Source organism: Lissotriton vulgaris, chromosome 6 (genome assembly GCF_964263255.1).
Source record: "Lissotriton vulgaris chromosome 6, aLisVul1.2, whole genome shotgun sequence".
Lineage (NCBI taxonomy): Eukaryota > Metazoa > Chordata > Amphibia > Caudata > Salamandridae > Lissotriton > Lissotriton vulgaris.
The window spans coordinates 1,880,431,873-1,880,452,750 of record NC_141694.1 but is presented as its reverse complement, the minus strand read 5'-3'; the positions used below and the strand labels follow the sequence as shown (position 1 = coordinate 1,880,452,750).

Genomic DNA, 20,878 nt, shown 5'->3' with positions numbered 1-20,878 from the left:
AGGACACACGAGAGTGGCCATGGGAGCAGGAGCAGTGGGGGTAAAGCATGGGGAAAAGCAGCATAGGAATAGAGGAAAAGGAGGAAGCTGAGAGAAACAGAGAGAAAGAGAAGGAAAGGCAAAAAAGAGAAGGAATACAAAAAAAGATAGAAAAGAGAAAAAGAGGCAAAAGGGGCAGAGCAGCAGAAGAGCTGAGTGCTCTCCTATTAGACCACCAGGGATGAGGTGCAGGTAAGAGTCTGCGGGTGGAGGAGGGCCTCATACATCCTGTGACAGAGCTCAGGGGCCTCAGGGATCAACACTAGGTGGTGGAGCTGCACGGGGGAGAGAAGTCACACTGCCTCAGGACACACACAAGGAACTTCACACTAGCCCTTTATGACGTCAGACATCCTGGGACAAGGGCAAGGAGGTAGAAAATTCAATAAAATTCTGTGAGGACAAGCTCCAGACATATCTTCCACTTAAAACTAGCACAATATAGAAAAATAGGATCCCCAGCCCCACTCTGATCCTGTGGGTGCTATAGAAGAAAGAATTCCCTGCCTGGCAGCTGGGTGCCTGTTCTGCTGTCTTAGTAGAAATACTATACCTATTCCCCTCATCCCAAGCTCTCTGAGTGACTCCAAGAGTCAGCTGACTGACATCCTATTCAAAGCTACAGTGACATAACAAGCTCCTCAGTCTTCCCCGCAACTGCCCAGTTGACCTGCTGCATTGCACCTGTCTGGAACCATAACTGGACCTGCCTCAGCCCTGCTGGCTTCGGCAAGAGTGATTTCTTGAGAGGAGTCTTCCCAAGTCCTAGCCCGTTGGTTCGAATCCGAGTGCACTTTCTTTGTCCACAAAGGAGAAATCTTTAAGTCTTGGGTTCTTCATGACTGCGAACAAGCCCATTCACATCAAGATCTTGTTACCCGACAATGAAAACCTCCAGTGCCTCGTTGCGCTACAGTGACTGCCGGCGAAGCAGGATTTGTAATTGTGCTACAGCAGCAACTACCCGCAGTGATCACCAATGCAAACTCCTTCACAATGAAATCCCAGCCCATAATCCTTATTACTGCCTTACCTGCTGCTGTTACTTGGGCACACAATACCGCTGCTGGGGCCGCATCTACGCCCGACCACCGAAGGATCATCGTCACTAACAGAGGACTACATCCCCCATCATCCTTAGTGGCGCACACGCTGCGCACCTTGTTTTGAACACGAGATTGTGAAGGGGGAATGACCACTATCACTGGAACCTTTAGTTAGTAAAAGATCCTCATTAGGGGATACAGCCGCTATAACATTTCAGGACTGTGGATCCAGCATTGACCTAGCGAGTGAAATAGCCCCTGATGCAGTCATTGAAATAGTCCTTGATATAGCTACTGGGCCGACACACTGTGATATCCCTGTACCAGAGTTAGAGTCGATCAGTACTTCCCACAGACCATCCACCTGGGCATCAAGACTGACTAAAACTACGAGCCCGGTAATAATTCCTGACCCAGTCGTGAAGAGGAAGAGGGGTGAGGGCCCACAGAGACTTAAACCTGCAAAATTTGCTAAGCTGTCAAAAAAAGGGAGGTATGTTAAAACTATAAGAGCCTCAAATCCTGCAGACATATCAAATATTGATACCCCCAAACAGCTTGCCTTCCCCAAGATGAAGCCTCATGGCAGAGGCTGGAAACCATGATGTTTACCTAGCTCAACCCAATCATCTTGAGACTGGCCCATATTGAAGACAAGTTAAATGGCCTTGAATCACAATCTGAATCAAATTTCCGTACTACAGAGGCTTTAATTACTAGAAATAGGTCTTTATCCCTGTTAAACGAAAATGCTCAGATCCCTGAAAGTATCGGCGAAGAGATGAGTAAACGGATGCTTGTCGCAAATTCAACACCACCTAAAAGGAAGAAGCCTGTACCCCATAGCTCGGCACTCCCATTTGATACCAACTTAGCTAAGAACATGGACAAATCCAACATTTTAGTGGATACACCTGGAGAATTTGCCCAAGGCATAATAAACCCAACTGGTGGTAATAACCTAAATAATATGGATGACATAAATAATTAATCAACAACCAATGTTATTAATTCACCTATGGGGCAGGGTACAATACTGTTAAAACAAGGAAGCGCAGGCGTTAACAGGAGGATTGAAAGATCTGAGCAGGATATAAAAAGGAATGGCATTCAAACCCTGACCCTGCATCTTCCACTGGCAGCCGCATCCTTGGTGGTGGTACTAGGAAACGTGCCATTACTGAGGAAGGGCCAGGCAGAAACTATAGCCCAATTAATTACTAAAGCTATGGATTGGGTGGACCAAAAGCTGAGGGACGCAAGAGCGTGGGACGGGGCTATACAAGGCCATTTGATCACAGCTAGGAGAGTTACCTGGATAGGGCCTACAGGGAAGGTAAAGGGGGGAGACTGTGTGGTCCTAAATTTTAACAATGGTTTAATTGTAAACATTTTATTGGACATTCTGGGTAATGACCTTGATAGAAATTCCAACAAGATCATAGTGCTACCTTTGGTATTCTTCTACAGGCCATTCCCCTTAAAATTATCAGGGACCATTCAACCATGCTTGATGTCGGGGAGACAGACCAGGGCGGTCCCCAGAGATTCCCCCATGGTTTATAATCTAATCTGTAAAAATAGATTTGCCCCCTATCCGATTCAGAAAAGTGCAAGTGGGAAAGCAGCAGGTCCAGATGTGGTGCCGATAGATGTTTTTAAGTGTGATCTGGATTTCTGGCACCAATATTAGTGTCAGTTTCTAATGCTGCTTTGGGAGGAGCTTTGCCAGTCACAAGGGCCAAAAGTATTCTTGTACCCATCTTTAAAAAAGGGGACAGGGAAAAGGCAAATTGCTTCCGCCCAATATCCTTTCTTGATTCATCTTCTAAGATAATGGGATAAATTATGCTGGAAAGGCTTAAAGCCTGGGCCAGCAAAAATGACATCTTACCAGAGGCACATTATGGTTTCAGAAGGGGTATTGGGACTGTGGAGCAATGCTTAAATCTAGACCTGTTAATTGGGAAGTACACGTTAGCTAAGGAAGGTACACTTCACTGTAGACTTGACTAGTGCCTTCAATTTAGTTAATCATCAAAAACTATGACAAACATTAAGAGGGCTGGTGCTCCCATAGAAATAATCCTTTTTTATCACAAATTTACACATATTTAACCTCAAGGGTACGGTACGGAAAACTGGGGGAATACACGCCTGACTTTGTAGTAAAGCGTGGTATCAGACAGGGATGCGTATTGGCTCCCCTTTTATTTTCCTTGTATATAAAGAATGTGGACTCCTTTTTCAAAAATTGGTTGTAGATGCCCCAAAAGTTGGAATACGCCCCACCCCGTGTTATTATATGGCGTCCAAATGTCCGGAACTGCAAATGGCCTACAATGCCAAATAGAATCTTTTTTGCAATACATGACTAACATAGACTAACATTTGAACTTAAAAAAACATTTGTAATGTCATGTGGAGGCAAGATATAAAAGTGCAGACAGCACTATGTGGGTGGGGTTTTTATAAGCAGAGCCCCGACTTTTTCATATTTGGGGTTGCTATTTTGCAATAACGGCACATGGAACTCACATATTGAATTATGTAAAATGACATTTTTTAAAAACGACTGGGGGGATTTCTAGGTTTTCTGAAAAACTTGGGAACAAACTCCTACGAGAAATGTTAAACCTGTATAGGAGTAAGTGTGTCCCAGCAGTTAATTACGGAGCCGCAATATGTGGGAGAGCAAACACGACAGTCCTTCAAATTAACGAAAATAAGTTCCTAAAAAGACTATTGGCAGTCCCTAGTGCAACTGCAAACATGACTGTACTCAGGAATTGTTTGTCCCATATTTAAGTGATACCTTCAATATTGCCCCCCCTTACAGTCTGGCACGGTTTGTGGTCAAAGGAAGAAACAAAATTCTCTAAGGATCTAATTACAGATTGCCTAGCATTAGACCATGGTATGAAAATACCATGGCTGTGTCACATTTTTATACTTTTGATAAAATGTGAAATAGGCACAGACGACTCCATAAGCATACAAGAATATAGTAAAAGCGACCTGAAATGGAGATATATTACTGCCGCAGAACACGATAGGATAGGACAATTACGCGAAAACAGACAGTGGCAGTCTACATGAGGGGTACTCAGTTATATCAGTTATATTTTATCTTGGTCCAGAACGTTCAGCACAGATTTTATCTGGCCAGGCTAAGGATGAGCATTTTACACTATTTAACTGCATTCCCAAGAACGAAGAAATGGCACAGAACTCTGCCCCCTTGCCCATGCGATGGTAAAACTTTACGGTCTACTCTGCATTTTATTCATTTTTGTCCTTTTTATATGGATATTCGAAAACTGTATTGAAACCACTTTTGAAAAAAATATGCACTTTAACTATAAGGATGTGTTTAATTCTATGTGCAGCTTGGGCACTATGAAAATTATTAGCTCTGTTATCTGCTTCATACAACAATCAATTAGAAAAAGAAAATATTATGCACTCTTGGACGCTCTGCTGTATGACAAAGATGATCATTAATACCATTCCTTACCCGTATTCTTTTGCACTGATCGCACTCGCACTTTATCGCATGAACTAGTGGCAGATTGCATTTTATGAATTTTTGGAAAAGGGATTTGTTATTTTATTGTGTTATTTTTCCCATGAAGTCAAATCCATACATATTTTATCACAATTAATTTTTGCTGATGAATAATAGTCAGAATGTATTTTTCTTTAGATACATGTGTGTTAGAATGCTTTTATGGTGTTTGCCTTGTTGTCACCGAATAAAGCTGTTTTGATTTGATTTGATTTGAAATAAACTTAAATTAAATCCAGTATTTGTTAAGTGCACAATTACCCGAGGGTGTCAAGGCACTGGCGGCCGTTGGGAAGATTAAACGAGCCATTGCACAGAGTCACATGGTGCTGGACTAACCTGCTGCCTGCACCGGGGATAGAACGTGCACCCTCTGGTCTGGAGTCAGGTGCCCTGGCCGCTGCCTCACACATCTTACCTTCCCTCAAAGACTGTCCATGACCCGCAGCAGGATCTTCATGCTACATTGATGCCTGTGCTGCTCTTCAAGCTACAGCAATGACCATTTGCAATGCTTTCCCTCCTCCCCATGACCACCACCACAAACTGGACTCTGCACACTGGAGTTTGAGAACTTAACTTTTTCAGTGGGACCAACTGGTCTCTGTATCCAGTCCATGCTGCTCGCAGTCAGCCTAAATATGTGGCTTTCACCCGGACTAGCACCTCCATTTACCAGCGATTGGTGCTTTGTGGTTTTAAGCACTGTACTTACCTTAATCTTTGGAATGGCTTATCTCCTGTTCTACCTATTAAATGTTTGTCATTTTGGTGTCAAATAAATGATTGAATTCTACTTCGTTTTTTCTTATTAAGTGCGGGTAAACACTTCACACATTGTCTCTAATTTGAGCCTTACTGCTTCTTTGACAAGGTCCTAGAGGGGCAGGCACAGGTTAATTTGGTGTCTTTTGTGGTGTTGTAACTTGCTTGTGAAAGGCTCACACCACCACCCACCCCATGAACCAGCAACCCAATTCCTCACATCTACTCTTGGTTAGGATGATTCCAAATGACTAATGAAGCATGGGTTATACAAAGTTGAATCCTAATGCATAGAGACAGACTTGTCTTCCTTTGCTTATTCCAGGTGTAAAAGCAAAGGTACGAGCATTGCATTAATGTTCTTTGCATCCCATGCAGCATATGGTTGATTCTTTTTTCAATTGTCTTCTTCATGCCTTTGTGGCATGACCTTGGCCTAGCTACATGGAGTCGCTGAGCTCCTTAGAGTTGCAACATTATTGTGAATGAGCAGAGAAGAAAAGAAATGTGTTAGATGGTGAGGAACTGTCTCATGGATGGTTGGTCAGATATAACATGAAAAAAGATCAAAAAGAGAGTGCAAATGTGACATTGGGCATAAATGTCTTCTAACAAGCGCACAATAAAACAGAGAACATCAGAGAGCTTAGGAGTGCAAAAAGGTATTCTTATCCATCACGAAATGCACTCTGTACCCCCTGAAATATCATGTCTTCAGGAAACACACATTATTTTTTAATAAAGGAAGCTTCTTTCACAGCAAGATTTACAAGTAGTGATTTCAACATAACACTCATCAACATTTCTGCTTGTAGATCCAATCGTTCACATTCAGGAGATGTCACCCTCTAGGCACAGGCTTGGGTCGCTATATTCTATGTGTCTTTTCTAACCCTACTGTCAACATCCTTACTTTTATAGAAATGAGTTCCTTATCTTGCTTCCAAGGGCAGACCTATTTTAATGTTCTTCTTAGCCCACTGCTAGGTACCACTGATGACTGATGACTGTATGGCATTGGGATGAGTACAGTGAGGAATAATATTCTTCCAGGTTTAGAGGATGTCTGGCTGTGGAACAATAGTACATGGGACAGACCTACATTTCACTCTTCCTCACATAATGCTATTATATCTTTCCTGTTTTCCCACCTAGTGACCAGATCACTGATGCATATTCTACTGAATGGAGTCAGGTTTCATGATCTGCAGTTGTATTGGTTGTTTAGTTTAAGGGTACTTTTCATCTCGGACTCCATTTTCTTTGTTTTTTCATTTATTGTAGCTTGCAGTTCCTGCCAACCCCCGAGGTGGAGTTTGATGAGGACTGGGCAGCAGCGGTGCACTTCATTGGTGCTACCCACTTTAGCACTGACTATCAAAATATACAAAAATTTCAGGCGAATTTACCTCCCCGCATTTTGAGGGTTGGCGATAAATGCCCCCTCATCCTTGATTTCACACTGAAACAAAATGCAGTCTGCGCGATGTTAAAGATGCTGAGAGCCTTGAATACGTTAAGTGGTATGTATGTGTTTTCATGTATATGTTTTGAAGTGTTTAATATATACAGGGAGTTGAATATAATCACGCATCCTAAATGTTTCTTTGATCAGATTCATCACTTATTGATAGAAAAAGCCTGGGAGTACTCTATTCCTCAGGGTATTTAGGGCTGAAAATAACTCCAGTTATGCTCACAAGGAATTCACACAAGGATCCCTGGCAGGTGTAAATGCATTCACGACTTCAGATTTCTCCACTAGCAGCACCAGGAAATATGCAGTTGTAAATTCCGCTCAATGGATGGGAAGAGAGTGTCCCAAGGCATGTTTGTGTTGTAAGTTGGGAACCCCTCAATAGCATGTCTATTTGTGTACGGTCATAGTCTGCAATTCTATCCTATTCCACTCTGGAAATCAGGGCCGGACTGGCCATAGCGGGCACCGGGCAATCCTCTGGTGCGCCGCATGGTTGGGGGCCAGCTTTGGACCCATGGGGGCCGATTTTGTTACAGGGCCGGTTTTGCAGCATAACAAAATGAAAACCGGACCTGGCAAAGAGCTCGGCGGCACCCCCAACCCCCTCCCCGAGGGAGGGTGGCCGAGCACCTTGCCAGGGCTGGTTTTGGTTCCCTGCTGGAAATGCTCATAATCTAACTCCCGCAGAAAGCTTCCAGATTGTGCGTGGGAACAGAGCACCCACCACAGCAGGGGGGAATGTAGACAATGGTTTTTCTTCATGAGGAGAGATGCCTCCCATGCAGAGAAAAAGAAAAACAAAAGTGTACAATTGCACAAGCTGATTTATTTCCCCACTCGTAATATTGTGTTCTGTGCTACTTTCCGGGTAGACTTGTTTGAATCCTTGTGAAGAGAAAACGCCCATACATTAAGTTCACCCAGAGCTCCAGGATGCCATGATGGGAGACGAACAATAATTACCATGGGACTCTTGACATGAAAACTGATGGTCTTTTTGCTTAAATGCTGCGCACCTGAAAAAAACTACATCCTTTACTAGTTACAAATGCCGGGGCAGACTTACACTCAATTTGCTGTGACTCGGTGGGACTTCAGCATTAAAATATGATGGGGCGCTGTGCCAAAAAGCTCACCCTAAGTGATGCTCTGGCCCTCTATCCGGTCGGGTGTGTCTCCAGAGCCGGACTGGGAACCACTGCCGGCCCTGACAAAGTTCTCGGTCGGGCCCCACCCCCGTCCCCGGGGGTTGAGGGTGCGGCCGAGCTCTTTGCCGGGGCCGGTTATCGGCCGATTTTGGTACAGGGCCGATTTTGGTACAGGGCCGATTTTGCAGCTATGCTGCAAAAATCGCCATGTAACAAAACCGGCCCCCAGGGGCCCAAAACCGGCCCCCATCTGTGCGCCCCACCGGGGGATTGCCCGGTGACCGCTATGGCCAGTCCGGGCCTGTGTGTCTCGCCTCTTCTGGTGGGATTTTGATGATGACGAGCAGGAAAGGGAAGGACGTCCTTACATGAGAGCAGCTCGCTTTCTGGCTGTTGGGATAGTATGTATTACAATGTCATCGTTTCTCGCTTCCCTATGTACATTGTGCTGTTCGTGGGCTTGTGTTGAAAAAAGCTTCATGTTTCTAAGCCATTCTGCTCTTCTTCGAACACAGTGTTGTACAAATGATGATGAAATAAGTGGTAGAACTTATTTAGGCTTGAATGAATGAATATATTATATTGCATACATTGGTTGTACACACTGCTCACAGCTACACAGACATAATACCATGCTGTTGAACTTGAAGAGCACTCTGGGGCATCACTAAAATGACCAGGATGTCTGCCTCCCTCAGCATGTGCCCCAGCCCGGGGCCCCAGTAATAGCTGCTATGGCCTGGCAATGCTAGTACTCCACATGAACACATGCCGGGAATCTCCATGGTCGTGACTGGGGACAGACTGACTCTGCTACTGTACAGCAGCTGATTGTATACAGTGGGCTGAGCCAGTGAATGTGACAGACAGACTCACAGGGACGCTTCTCAAAGACAATGGCAGATGCATTTTTTTTTTAAATTTCCCCACCTAAGGGCAACAGTGTAGAGTTGTGACTTCATTAGAGACGATGGGGCAAATTTACAAGCCCCTTACGCTAGATTTGCGCCACCGTTGCGTCACGTTTGTGACTCAGCGGCGGCGCAAAGCCAGCGCCATGCTGTGGGCTGTTTACAACGTGACGCATCTACTGAGATGCGTCACGTTGTAAAGCCCTGCGCCACATTTGGGCGTTCCTGCACATGGGTGTTCCAGCACAGCAAACGTCTCCGAAAAGTGGCTGAGTGAAATCTACAAGATTTCACTCAGTCACTTTTATGGCCATGCTGCGTCAAAACCCTGTGCCTGCTTGAAGCAGGTGTATGGATTGACGAAGCATGTTAGGGATAGGGGCACCGAGCCTTGCTGGAGCTGCGTCGCGCTTGCATCGCAATTCCAGCAATGCGCCGCCTTTCCGCGGGGGGATGCGACACGCATCTGTCCATTTGTGCACCACGGTGCATCGTATTGTAAATGCAGTGCATCAGTGGTGGCGCACAGGTGGAAAGATGCGTCGCAACTCTTCTGGCGCATCCCTGCTGATTAGCAGAGATGCGCCAGAAGTAGTAAATCTGCCCCCTTAGTATTATTAAATTACTGCTACTCGGGAGGAGTTAAATTTCCCTGTTGAAAGCACGTGACTGTACTAATGATGCACTGCATATTCCCAAAACTACAATCAGTTTACAAAAGCACTAGGTTAGTGCATTCCATTTCTGCTAAGTTTCAGCAGTTTTAATGGGTGTAATTTCTGATATTTATATGTTTTTCTCGTCTTTACTGCTTGACTTTTCTTGCGGGAAAGTGTCACTCATAATCATTGAAATGTCACTCATAATTACACTGAAATTATGAAAATGTCACACATAGCAGTCTGAAACCTTGGCAGCTATGCAACTCAGTCCCGATGGAGTTGCAATTGCTCCCCACACCCTTTCCTATCACAAAAGGAAGACTCCCTAAAAGTATGTTTAGATGAAAAGGTATACTAAGAAAGCAGCATAATAAACCTTATTTTTGCCCCAGTTTTTCCCAACATTCCACTTAAGTCCTACGTTTTAAATGCAGATTTATCCACCATTGTTAAGCCGGTGGGTAAAAGTTTTAAACAATAGTAGAGAGCGTCAAGTCACTCTTTTTCCATGTTTTCCCTTTTTCTACAGCACCACAGCAAAGTATACATAAGGCTGGGAGTGAACAAAAATGCTTTAATCGGCTTTAGCTTAAACATTTTTCTAAACCACTTCAGAGAAATCATACGGAACCAGAACAGAAATTTCCCTACTCTAATGTAATAGAAACTATACAATTAATGAGATGGTATTTTTTATATGACATTTATGAGGCAATATGCTGTTTGGACATTATCTTTGTCAATGTTATTCTGACGTAGAGCTGATCAAACGAATATAGCATGCTACAACGCATGCAAATACATTGCGTTCCATAACAACGCAATGCCATTACTATGCAAGTCATTACATAGATGTCCAGTAGATGGCGTTGTAAATTTACTATTCCAACTCTAGCCTACGCAACAGCAGGGAAACTGCTGCAATAGTAAATTATACTATTTCCTATGTTAGACCGCCATCTACTGCAAGTCAATGTAATGACGCGTACTAACAGCATTACGTTGTAAAGGCATAGCAGTCTAATGACCGCGATGTAAAGGTTGTTTCCCGATTAAAAAATGGTAACAATGGTAACTCCTCCCTTGGAGTCTTATGAAATTTCCCAGTGATACCACTTGCTTCTTAGGAGTTTAACTCAGATATTCCGAAAACTTTATGAATAGTCAAAATATTGCACTCTTCCTCCCACAAATGTAAAGGAGACACAACAGTACATGGTTTTAATATATTAATGATTGTATTATGCTCATGTCTGTTACACACCATGCATGTCTTGTGACTTTGTAAATACTGTGTTAAAGCACACATGTAAAATGCAACTTGGTCAATGTGTACTGTATGTGTCCATTAGAATGCATGTTATTGTTTTGTTTCGCTTGAGCTTAACCTCTACTGAGGCACATATATATTTACTTAAGATTGTAATTTTGTCCTTCTCCACTCCCCACCCTCCAGGAGGATCCCTTTTGGTGATGTGGAAGCAGGCCATGTGTTCGCCGGAAGGCCGCCAAATTTGCCGAGCACTTCTTGAAAGCATGTTTGCAGGCAAAATATATACTCTCTCTGAATTAATTGGGATTTTGTCACCCGTTGCTGGCACAAATAATTGCATCCCCGGCCCATGAACGTAAAGTTCATACTTCAAAGATGGAGAAGAATGAGTGAGATCAGAATGCTGTCAATGAATCATTTCCATCTGCTTACTGTCTGGGGTCATTCCTGTTAAGTGCTCCTGTGTGATTATGCTTGCTGCATTCAAGTTATTTTTTCTTGAAATAAATAAGCATTCTACTACGATCTAAAAAGCTGGTACTCTATAAATATATAAAAACAAATGTATGTCTGTCTGTGTATCCTTTATGCATTACTACACCATTCATCCGATCGGCATGAAACTTTGGCAATTTGTTGAGTACACTCCCGTGAAGGTTTCTGGCAAAAAAAAGAAAAAATAAAAATAAAAATAAAAATGTGTTAAATGTTGTTGAGTACACTCCCGCAAAGGTTTCAGCCCAAAAAAAATAAAAAGAAAATGTGTTAAATATAGGCCCCCCGGCCCCCAGGGCCCACATAATCTTTCCAATACTGAGCGTTTACAGTTTCCAGTGCGACTCGCTTTTGCAATGACCATCAATAAAAGACAAGGACAATCGCTGCAAGTGTGTGGACTAGATTTGGAGAATCGTGCTTCTCACATGGACAACTGGATGTGGCCAGCTCACGCATCAGAAAACCTTCTGATTTATTTGTGTATGCACCAGACGGAAAAAATACTGTGTATCCACAAGCACTCGAATAAATAAACAGAATTAAAACAACACTTTAAAATGTTTTACATAGTAAAATGAATAAGTTTCAATATAAATGACACAATGTAAATTAAATGTTATCATAACAAGTTTCCCTAAATTTCCTTTCTTCTGAGATCGGAGCAACGCAGTGCTGAAATAAAACTGTACTGACTAAATCTGCTTCATTCTGGTTAATCATGAGTGATGCTTTCTTTACAGACCGGATTTTGTCTTGTGTTTTCAGACTCCACTTCTGCTACTTAACTTTTTTATGTATTTATTTATTTTAGGAGTTTTATATAGCACTGACATGACCCGAGGGGTGTGAGAGAGAGAACAACAAACACAACAAAATCATAAACAATCATGGTACACTAATAAACAGAGATGCTAGATAGTTCCCAACTTGATATAATGTAGTAAAAGTTCAGTTCAGGCAGAGTTGTGAAGTTCGATTGAGGAGTTGGGGATTGGAACAGCGAGAAGCTTTGCAGCAATGCTAAGCCATCATTAGTGGGGGATTAAGAGGTGACATAGAGCGGCTATTTTCCAGAGGAATAGAGACGACCGTTGAGAAGAATTTCTTTTAATTGTCTCTTGAAGCTCGTCATGGCAGGGTTAGTTCTGATATGTACTCGGAGAGAATTCCAGATGTCTGGGGCAATGCCTGAAATGGAGCAGTAGAGGGTTTTTGTTTAGTTGTGTCTTGTAGGGAGGATGAAAGGAGTGTATGAGAACTTCTTTTGTGATTTTAGCTGTGAGGTAATCTGGTTTGCCATCCTGTAGGGCTTTATGGGTGAAACAGGCTGTTTGAAACAACAACGCACTTTGATTGGAAGTAACTTTAAGTTTTGCAGCATGGGGGTGATGTGGTTGTGTTTCTTTGGTCCTATGACCATTCTTGATGCTGCAGTTAGGGTGGCTCTCATGGGGATACGTGTTCCTTGGGTGCTCCAATGGGTGTGGCATTTCAATAGTCTATTCTGGACAGAACTAGAGCTTGCATTGTGGTTTTGCGATCTTTAAGCTACAGGAAAGGCTTCATTTTGTTGAGGAGTTTTATGCTGTAGAAAGTACCCTTTTCAGTGGAGGTCATGTGAGAGCTCATGTTTAGTCTGAAGTCCAGAGAGATAGCTAAAGATTTAGCTGAGTCGGCTAAAGTAAGCTTGCTGTTTAGGAAGCCCATATAACTTGCCCATTCTTGGATCTGTGGGGGGTAGTTGTGATTGGAGAAGACAAGAATTTCAGTATTTTTTTGTTTGAGTTTGAGTTAGTTGTATGATAGCCAGTTTTGTGAGTTTGGAGTTAAGATGTGAATGTTGTCAATAGAGGATATTTCTAGGTAGGGCTGAGTGTCATTCGCATATTGATGATAGGAGATATTTGCTTATTTCAGAATGGTAATGAGGGGTTCCATGTACATTTTGAAGAGTGTAGGCAAAAGGACTGAGCCTTGCGCGATACTTTGGGTTATGGGGGAGATGTCGGACATTGTGTTGTTTGTTTTTATGAGCTGGAATTGGTTATGAAGAAATTAATAGAACCATTTCAGAGCAGTGGCCTCAGCTTCAATACACTTTTGTCGGACATCTAGGAGTAACTTGTGATCAACTATATGAAAAGCGGCCGAAAGGTCAAGAAGGATGAGCAGGCTATATCTCTTTATGTTAAGAGCTGGTGACCACACCCACCCACCTCGCCAGACACACACTCGACGCCGTCTTCTCATCCAGCAAAGACATCGCCTTCAGCCACGCCACCGGACTCCACTGGACGGACCACAGCTGCATCCACTTCACCTTCAGAAAAACCACGATCCACCACCACCAGCAACAGGTTGCTCGAAGAAGCTGGAACAAGATCACCGCAGACCAGCTCGCCGCCTCCCTGAGCCAGCACCCTCCCACCAGCTCAGCGAACCCCAGCCAGGCCGCCAACAACCTCACGGAGTGGATCAGCAACTGCGCGGATAAACTCGCCCCACTGAGGACCCCGCCCAACAGACCCGGCAGCAAGAAGGCCCCATGGTTCACCGACGAACTCAAGAGCTCCAAGAAGAACTGCCGAGCCCTCGAGAAAGCCTGGAGAAGGGAGCCAACACCGGACAACATGACCACCCTCAAGCTCGCCACCAGAAAGCACCATCAACTGATCCGCGCCACCAAGAAAACAGCTTTCAAGGACCGGCTGGACAACAACGCACACAACTGCAAAGAAGTCTTCAACATCGTGAAAGAGCTCTCCAACCCCAGCGCCGGGGCCAACAACATCACCCCATCGCAAGACCTCTGCAACTCCCTCGCCTCCTACTTCGACAACAACATCGCGGACATACACAACAGCTTCAACACACAAACAACGCTCCCCACGACCACACCAACGCCCCCTACTACCACCCTCAGCGCCTGGACACCGATCAACACAGAAGACACCATCCGCATGATGAACTCCATCCACTCCGGATCTCCAACCAACCCCTGCCCTCACCACATCTTCAACAAGGCTGACGCTGTCATCGCACCCCACCTGCGGGACATCATCAACACCTCCTTCGACACCGCCACCTTCCCCGAGTCCTGGAAGGACGCCGAACTCAGCGCTCTACTAAAGAAACCAACAGCGGACCCCACCGAACTCAAGAACTTCCGCCCCATCTCGCTCCTCCCGTTTCCAGCCAAAGTCATCGAGAAGACCGTCAACAAGCAGCTGGCTGCCTTCCTCGAGACGAATGGATCCCTCGACCCCTCACAGTCTGGCTTCCGGGCCAACCACAGCACCGAGACCGCCCTCATCGCTGCCACCGATGACATCCGTATCCTGCTCGACAACGGAGAAACAGTGGCCCTCATCCTCCTAGACCTCTCCGCAGCATTCAACACTGTCTGCCACCGCAACCTAGTGAAGCGCCTCAGCAACGTCGGAATTCAGGAGAAGGCACTTGAATGGATCACCTCCTTCCTCGACGGAAGGACACAGAGAGTTCGCCTACCACCATTCAAGTCAGAGGCCACCGAAGTCATCTGCGGCGTCCCTCAGGGCTCCTCGCTCAGCCCCACCCTCTTCAATGTCTACATGAGCCCCCTGGCGGCCATCGCACGCCAACACAACCTCAACATCATCTCCTACGCCGACAACACCCAGCTGATCCTTTCCCTGTCCAACGACCCCGCCGCCGCCAGAGCCAACCTTCACGAAGGGATGAAAGACGTAGCCGAGTGGATGACAACCAGCCGCCTGAAACTGAACTCAGACAAGACCGAAGTCCTCATCCTGGGATCCGCGCCCTCCGCTTGGGACGACACCTGGTGGCCCCCCGCCCTGGGCACCGCACCCAAACCGACAGACCACGCACGCAACCTGGGCTTCATCCTCGACTCCTCCCTCTCCATGACCAGACAAGTCAACGCCGTCTCCTCGTCGTGCTTCAACATCCTGCGCATGCTACGTAAGATCTTCCGGTGGATCCCCACCGAGGCCAGGAAGACGGTCACCCAGGCCCTCGTCACCAGCCGCCTGGACTACGGCAACGCCCTCTACGCCGGAACCACCGCCAAGCTCCAGAAATACTCCAGCGGATCCAGAACGCCTCAGCCAGACTCATCCTCGACATCCCCCGACGCAGCCACATCTCCGGACATCTGAGAGACCTGCACTGGCTCCCCATCAACAAGAGAATCACCTTCCGTCTCCTCACCCACGCACACAAAGCCCTACACGACCAGGGCCCGAGTTACCTCAACAGCCGCCTCCACTTCTACGCTCCCAAACGCCATCTCCGATCGACCAGTCACGCCCTCGCCGCCGTCCCCCGCATCCGAAGAGCGACAACAGGAGGAAGGTCCTTCTCCTACCTGGCCGCCAAGACCTGGAACTCCCTCCCGACCGACCTCCGCCTGACCCAAGACCACCTCTCCTTCAGGAAGAAGCTCAAGACCTGGCTGTTTGAGCAGTTGCGGACCCCCTCCCCCCCCCCCCAAGCGCCTTGAGACCCTCTGGGTGAGTAGTGCGCGTTATAAATGTATTGATTGATTGATTGATTGAGAAAGTTGTGGACGTCATATGTTATATTCAGTATAGCTGTTTCAATGCTGCATCCCTTCCTGGGACCTGACTAGTGGGAGTCAAGTAGGTTGTTGGAGTCCAGGTATTGGTTGATTTGGGAGAGAACATATTTCTTCAGGATTTCTGTTAGGAATGAAAGGTTGGTGATGGGTCCAAAGTTGTTAGAATCTTTCAAGTCTGCATCAGGGTTTATCAGCAGGGGGGTGACTTGGCCTTGTTTAAGGTAATCAGGCATCTGCCCATTGAGTTTGAGTTGAGTTTTAAATTACTTATAAAGCGCGCGTACATTGGAACGGTTCCATGGCGCTATGGTAGATCAAGTCCTCAGAGACAAGAAAGACGGGGGGGGGGGAAACTAATGATAATTTATTGAGGGAAGGCTTTGAAGAATAAAAAGGTTTTTAGAGCCTTTCTGAAAAGTGAATATTGGGTAGTACATCTCAGGTAGACTGGGAGGGAGTTCCAGAGAGAGGGAGCAAGAGTGGAAAATTTGGAGCCTCCCCATTTTTTTCGGCGGAATTGGGGGATGGTCAGCAGATGAAGGGAGGAAGAGCGGAGTTCCCTGGTAGGGGCATAAAGTTTGATCTCTGAGGAGACAAATGCAGGAGCTAAGCCTAGCTGGGCCTGGAAGACAAGGCAGCCTACCTTAAATTGAGAGCGTTCATGAATGGGGAGCCAGTGTAGGGATTTCAAAAGGGGAGTGACATGGTGAAATCTGGAGAGATTGTAAACCAAGCGAGCAGCCTGGTTCTGAACCAGCTGCAACCGGCGTACGCTGTAGGCAGGCATACCGTAATAGAGGGCATTAGCGTAGTCCAATCGAGAGATGACCATAGCCAGTGTGATAAGTTTTAGGGCAGTGAAAGAGAAAAACTGGGAGACCCTACGGATAGTGCGGAGGGACAAAAAAGAGGAGGAAACCACCGAACTCACCTGGGAATGCAAAGTGAGTTGGTCATTGAGTTTAATGCCAAGGGTTTTAACCGAGGAGGAAGGGGAGGGAGGGGGCCCAAGAGAAGGGGGCCAGAAGAGGGGAGACCAGGGACTGGAGCAACCACCTGTCAAGACCAACTCGGTTTTATCTGGGTTTAATTTCAGGTGGTTGTGATTCATCCAGTCCCGGATGAAAGGCATGGTGGATGGAAAATTAAATTTAGAGTCAGGGGAGTGAGAAAGAGAAAAAATGAGCTGGAGGTCATCCGCATAATTATATACGGATACCTCCATTTGCTGAAGTGCAAAGATGAGGGGGGCTATGTACAAATTAAATAATAAGGGAGAGAGGGAGGAACCTTGAGGAACCCCACATAGCAGCTTCCGGGGTTCAGCCGAGAAGTCTCCCAGACGGACCGCTTGGGTGCGGCCATTTAGGAAGGAGGACAGCCAAACCAAGGCTGTGCCACCGATCCCCGCCGCCCCGACACGGGAAAGTAAGATGGAATAGTCCACCGTGTCAAAGGCGGCGGAAAGACTGAGTAGAACCAAGGCCTGGGGAATGTTGGTGTCTAATCCCTCTCTACGATTGTCGAGTACTGAGAGCACGACTGACTCGGTGGAGTGACTTGGGCGAAAACCGGCCTGGCGAGGAGCCAAGATACGGTTTTCTTCCACGTAGGTGGTAAGTACTCTGGTGACATGTCACTCCAAGATTTTCCCTAAGAAAGGGAGTAGGGAAATAGGGCGATAGTTGGCGGGGTCAGAAAGGTCTGCACCAGGTTTCTTGAGAATGGGGAGGATTATCGCAGCTTTAAGAACAGGGGTAACCACACCCTGGGAAAGGGAGTAGTTAAGAAAGGTAAGCGAAGGCTGTGGGCAACACGTGAAAATGTGGGAGAGAACATGGGCAGGGCAAGGGTCAAGTGGAGACCCGGATTTAACCAAGGACAGGAGGGAGAGGAAAGATTCCTCGGTTAGTAGAGGGAAAAAATCCAGACATGCCTGTGTAGGGATACAGGGCGGGATACGGAAAGAAGGGGAGGGGGGGGAATGTTAGCTCCGATTGTTGCAATTTTATCCAAAAAAGTAAGAATTCAGGGAGTCGCATAAAGATTGTGAGGGGGAAGGCTTGAGGGAAGTTCTATCGGAACAGGCCAATTTATTAACGATAGAGAAGATTTCTCTAGGTTTATTGTCTGCGACTAGAATTTTAGAAGAAAAATAATCCTTTTTGGTGGAAAAAATAAGTTTTTTATATTGCAACAGAAGGGAAGTATACTTAGCTTTGAGAAGGGACAGTACTGGCGTCTCCAGGCCCGTTCTGCTCGCCGGACTGAAAGTTTTAGCGATTTCAGTTCATCGTTGAACCAGAGATTGGAATTGTTTGTCCGTCTAGAGGGGACCCGCCTAAGTGGGGCGATGGACTCACCGACTGAACGAAGCCAAGAGTTTATGGTGTTAGCTTGATCTGAGGAGGACAGGCCAGATATAATTGGACTAGAAGCGGGAAGAGAGGCAGCTAGAGAGGCTACATCCACCTGGCCCCAGGATCTTACCCAGATATTTTTAGGGTGCGAGGGTTTGGTGGGCGGGCCGATTTGAGAGGAAAAAGAAATCAAGGAGTGGTCGGACCAGGGACAAGGGGAGACAGATAAGGACGTAATAGGACAATTGAGAGACCAAATCTGGTCAAGGGTGTGACCTTGGGTATGCGTAGGGGAGTGAATGTGCGAGATGAAATTGAGGGAGCGTAAAGTTTCGGAGAATTCCTTAGAGGTGGGGCATTCAGCTGGATCAGCGGGCCAGAAGTTAAAGTCGCCCAGTACCAAGACTGAAGAGTTGTTAACTGCTAGGGTGGCTGCAAGTTCTTGAAACCCGTCAAGAAAGGTTTGAGGAGGTTGGGGGGGACGGTACATAAGTAGACAAGTGAGGGGTACTTTGAGAGAGAGTGAACGGACCACTAGGAAGTCTGATATGCCAATCGGGTGAAAGCTGAGAGGTTGAAACGGCAGTTCCTTCCGGGCAATCAGGGCAACACCCCCACCTGATTTACCGGTTGGCCGATCAGCTCGGAGGACATAGTAGGTAGCAGGGAGAGATGCTAACAAGATGGGGAGGGAGCTATCACGAAACCAAGTCTCCGTAAGAAACAGGAGGTCTGGTTTGTGAAGATCCAATAGAACAAAGAGTTTGTGGTTGTGCTTAACTGTAGAACGCGTGTTAAGGTAGTAAATAGAGAGAGGTGTCTGCCTAGGACTGGCCTGGAAGTTAGAACCGGAGGGGGAAGGGGGGGGACCGGGGGCGAATAAGGTGGGTCAGGAGAGGTGGGAAAACCAGCTGGGATTGTCAGTCCCAAGTTGTTGAGATGGGTGGTCAGGGATCCCTCGATAGGCCAGGGGCCTTGGAGAGCAGTAAGTTGTGCTGACGAGTATTGTAGGGGGCCAGGATAACAGGGTGGCCTAGGCACTGGGCGCGTTCGGTCGCGGACGGGCGCAGACGGGCTTGCCTTAGGCGCGCCTTCGGGGCGCAAACGTCGCCCCCGCTGCGCTCGTCCGCTGCGCGTCCGGTGAAGGCACATGATTTATGGGAAGTCGAGGAGAGGAAGGGAGCGTGGCCTCTGTGAGGGGGCATGGCCTCGCGCTCGGCGAAGTGGCGGAAAGGGGGGAAGGTGCTCGGGCTGCCTGCCGCAACAGCGATGGCTCGGCTGTACGGGGCCCCGGGATCAAATGCAATGCAGGTAGTATCAAATGCAATGCAGGTTGCCCATTGTTCAGGGAGCTGGTAATGATCTTAGTCTATAGAGGTGTATGTATGTATGTATTGGCATTTATATAGCGCACTACTTACCCGTAGGGTCCCAAGGCGCTTCGACCGCTGCGAAACCCTTCCTGGCTTCCCTGAGAGATGGTCCCTTAATGGGTATCTCCAGGGTGAGACCAGGCATCCCCGGCGGTCTGGTGGGGCCGTTAGTGAAGATGAGGCAAGCTAATGCCCAGAGTTGCCGAGTGTGATCGCTGATCAGAGTGGGCACCGAGGCGAGAGAATTATCGAGTCCGCTGACCCTGGTCCAGAAACCTGCCGCGCCGGGAATCGAACCCTGATCCCGGGCCGTCCTCTGCTCTCGGGTCTGCCGCCTCTAACGAGTGAGCCACACTACTTCACTGGTGTGAGGTTAAGCTTTTCAGATTATAAAAAATGTCCTAGGCAACACGTTACCTAACAATATTTAGGTTAGAAATGGGACTAAAGATACCGTGGAGCCTCAATGTACTAACCACAAACCAATGTCTTACTAGAAGAATATATATATATATTTTTTTTTATTCAAAAGAAATTGTACATAAAAAACATATATCACAAATTGTTAAAAAAGGAACACACACGTAATTGGACACATAAGCCAAAATGTAGTCCTTCAGTAAAAAACAATTAAAATATTCACAATAACATAGGAGAAACACAATACAGATTTATATTTGTTGGACACTGTTCCTGTAGTTAAAAACAGAAATTATCATAGTTCTACAGTCCATTGAGTTTCGTCATTAGTCTCTACGCACGTTAGGTTAAGCTTTTTAGTCAGGGAGGCAGGTAGTGGGTGTGCGTGGTGGGGGGAATGTTTGGATTTGGCAATCACAATGGAGATATGCTCTTCTGTGAAAGTATGAAGTCCTTCTAATTCTTGGGTGTGGAAGGAGGTTTTGGGAATTGGTTTAGTTTTGTGGTTAATGGGGGGAGGATTCTTGGTTTTAGAGCTTGTGGAGTGAGCTATGGTTGGGTTGGCGAGAGTTGCTGAGTTGAGATTGTGGGTAATAGTCTTGGGAGAGCTTCATTTTGGTGATTTTCTCATTGAAGAACTTGTCTTGGTTGTTGCACTGTAATTTAGAGGCAGGTTTGGAGGATTGATTTTGGACGATGTTTAAGAGCCCTTTGGCGGGGTTTTTTAGCTTTGTCTAGAGTGTTTCGGAA

The 20,878-nt window shown here is 46.3% G+C and overlaps 1 protein-coding gene across 1 annotated transcript in view; it reads left to right on the top strand.

Annotated features, from left to right (window-relative positions):
* Positions 1 to 11,455, top strand: part of LOC147709751 (protein LEG1 homolog) — a 117,660-nt gene extending 106,205 nt beyond the window's left edge. Inside the window, exons 5-6 of the mRNA XM_086928217.1 lie at positions 6,703 to 6,941; positions 11,076 to 11,455. Of these exons, the coding sequence (XP_086784343.1) occupies positions 6,703 to 6,941; positions 11,076 to 11,245 (409 nt within the window). The 3' untranslated portion in view covers positions 11,246 to 11,455. The remainder of the gene's footprint in view (positions 1 to 6,702; positions 6,942 to 11,075) is intronic.
* The last annotated feature ends 9,423 nt before the right edge of the window (positions 11,456 to 20,878 follow it).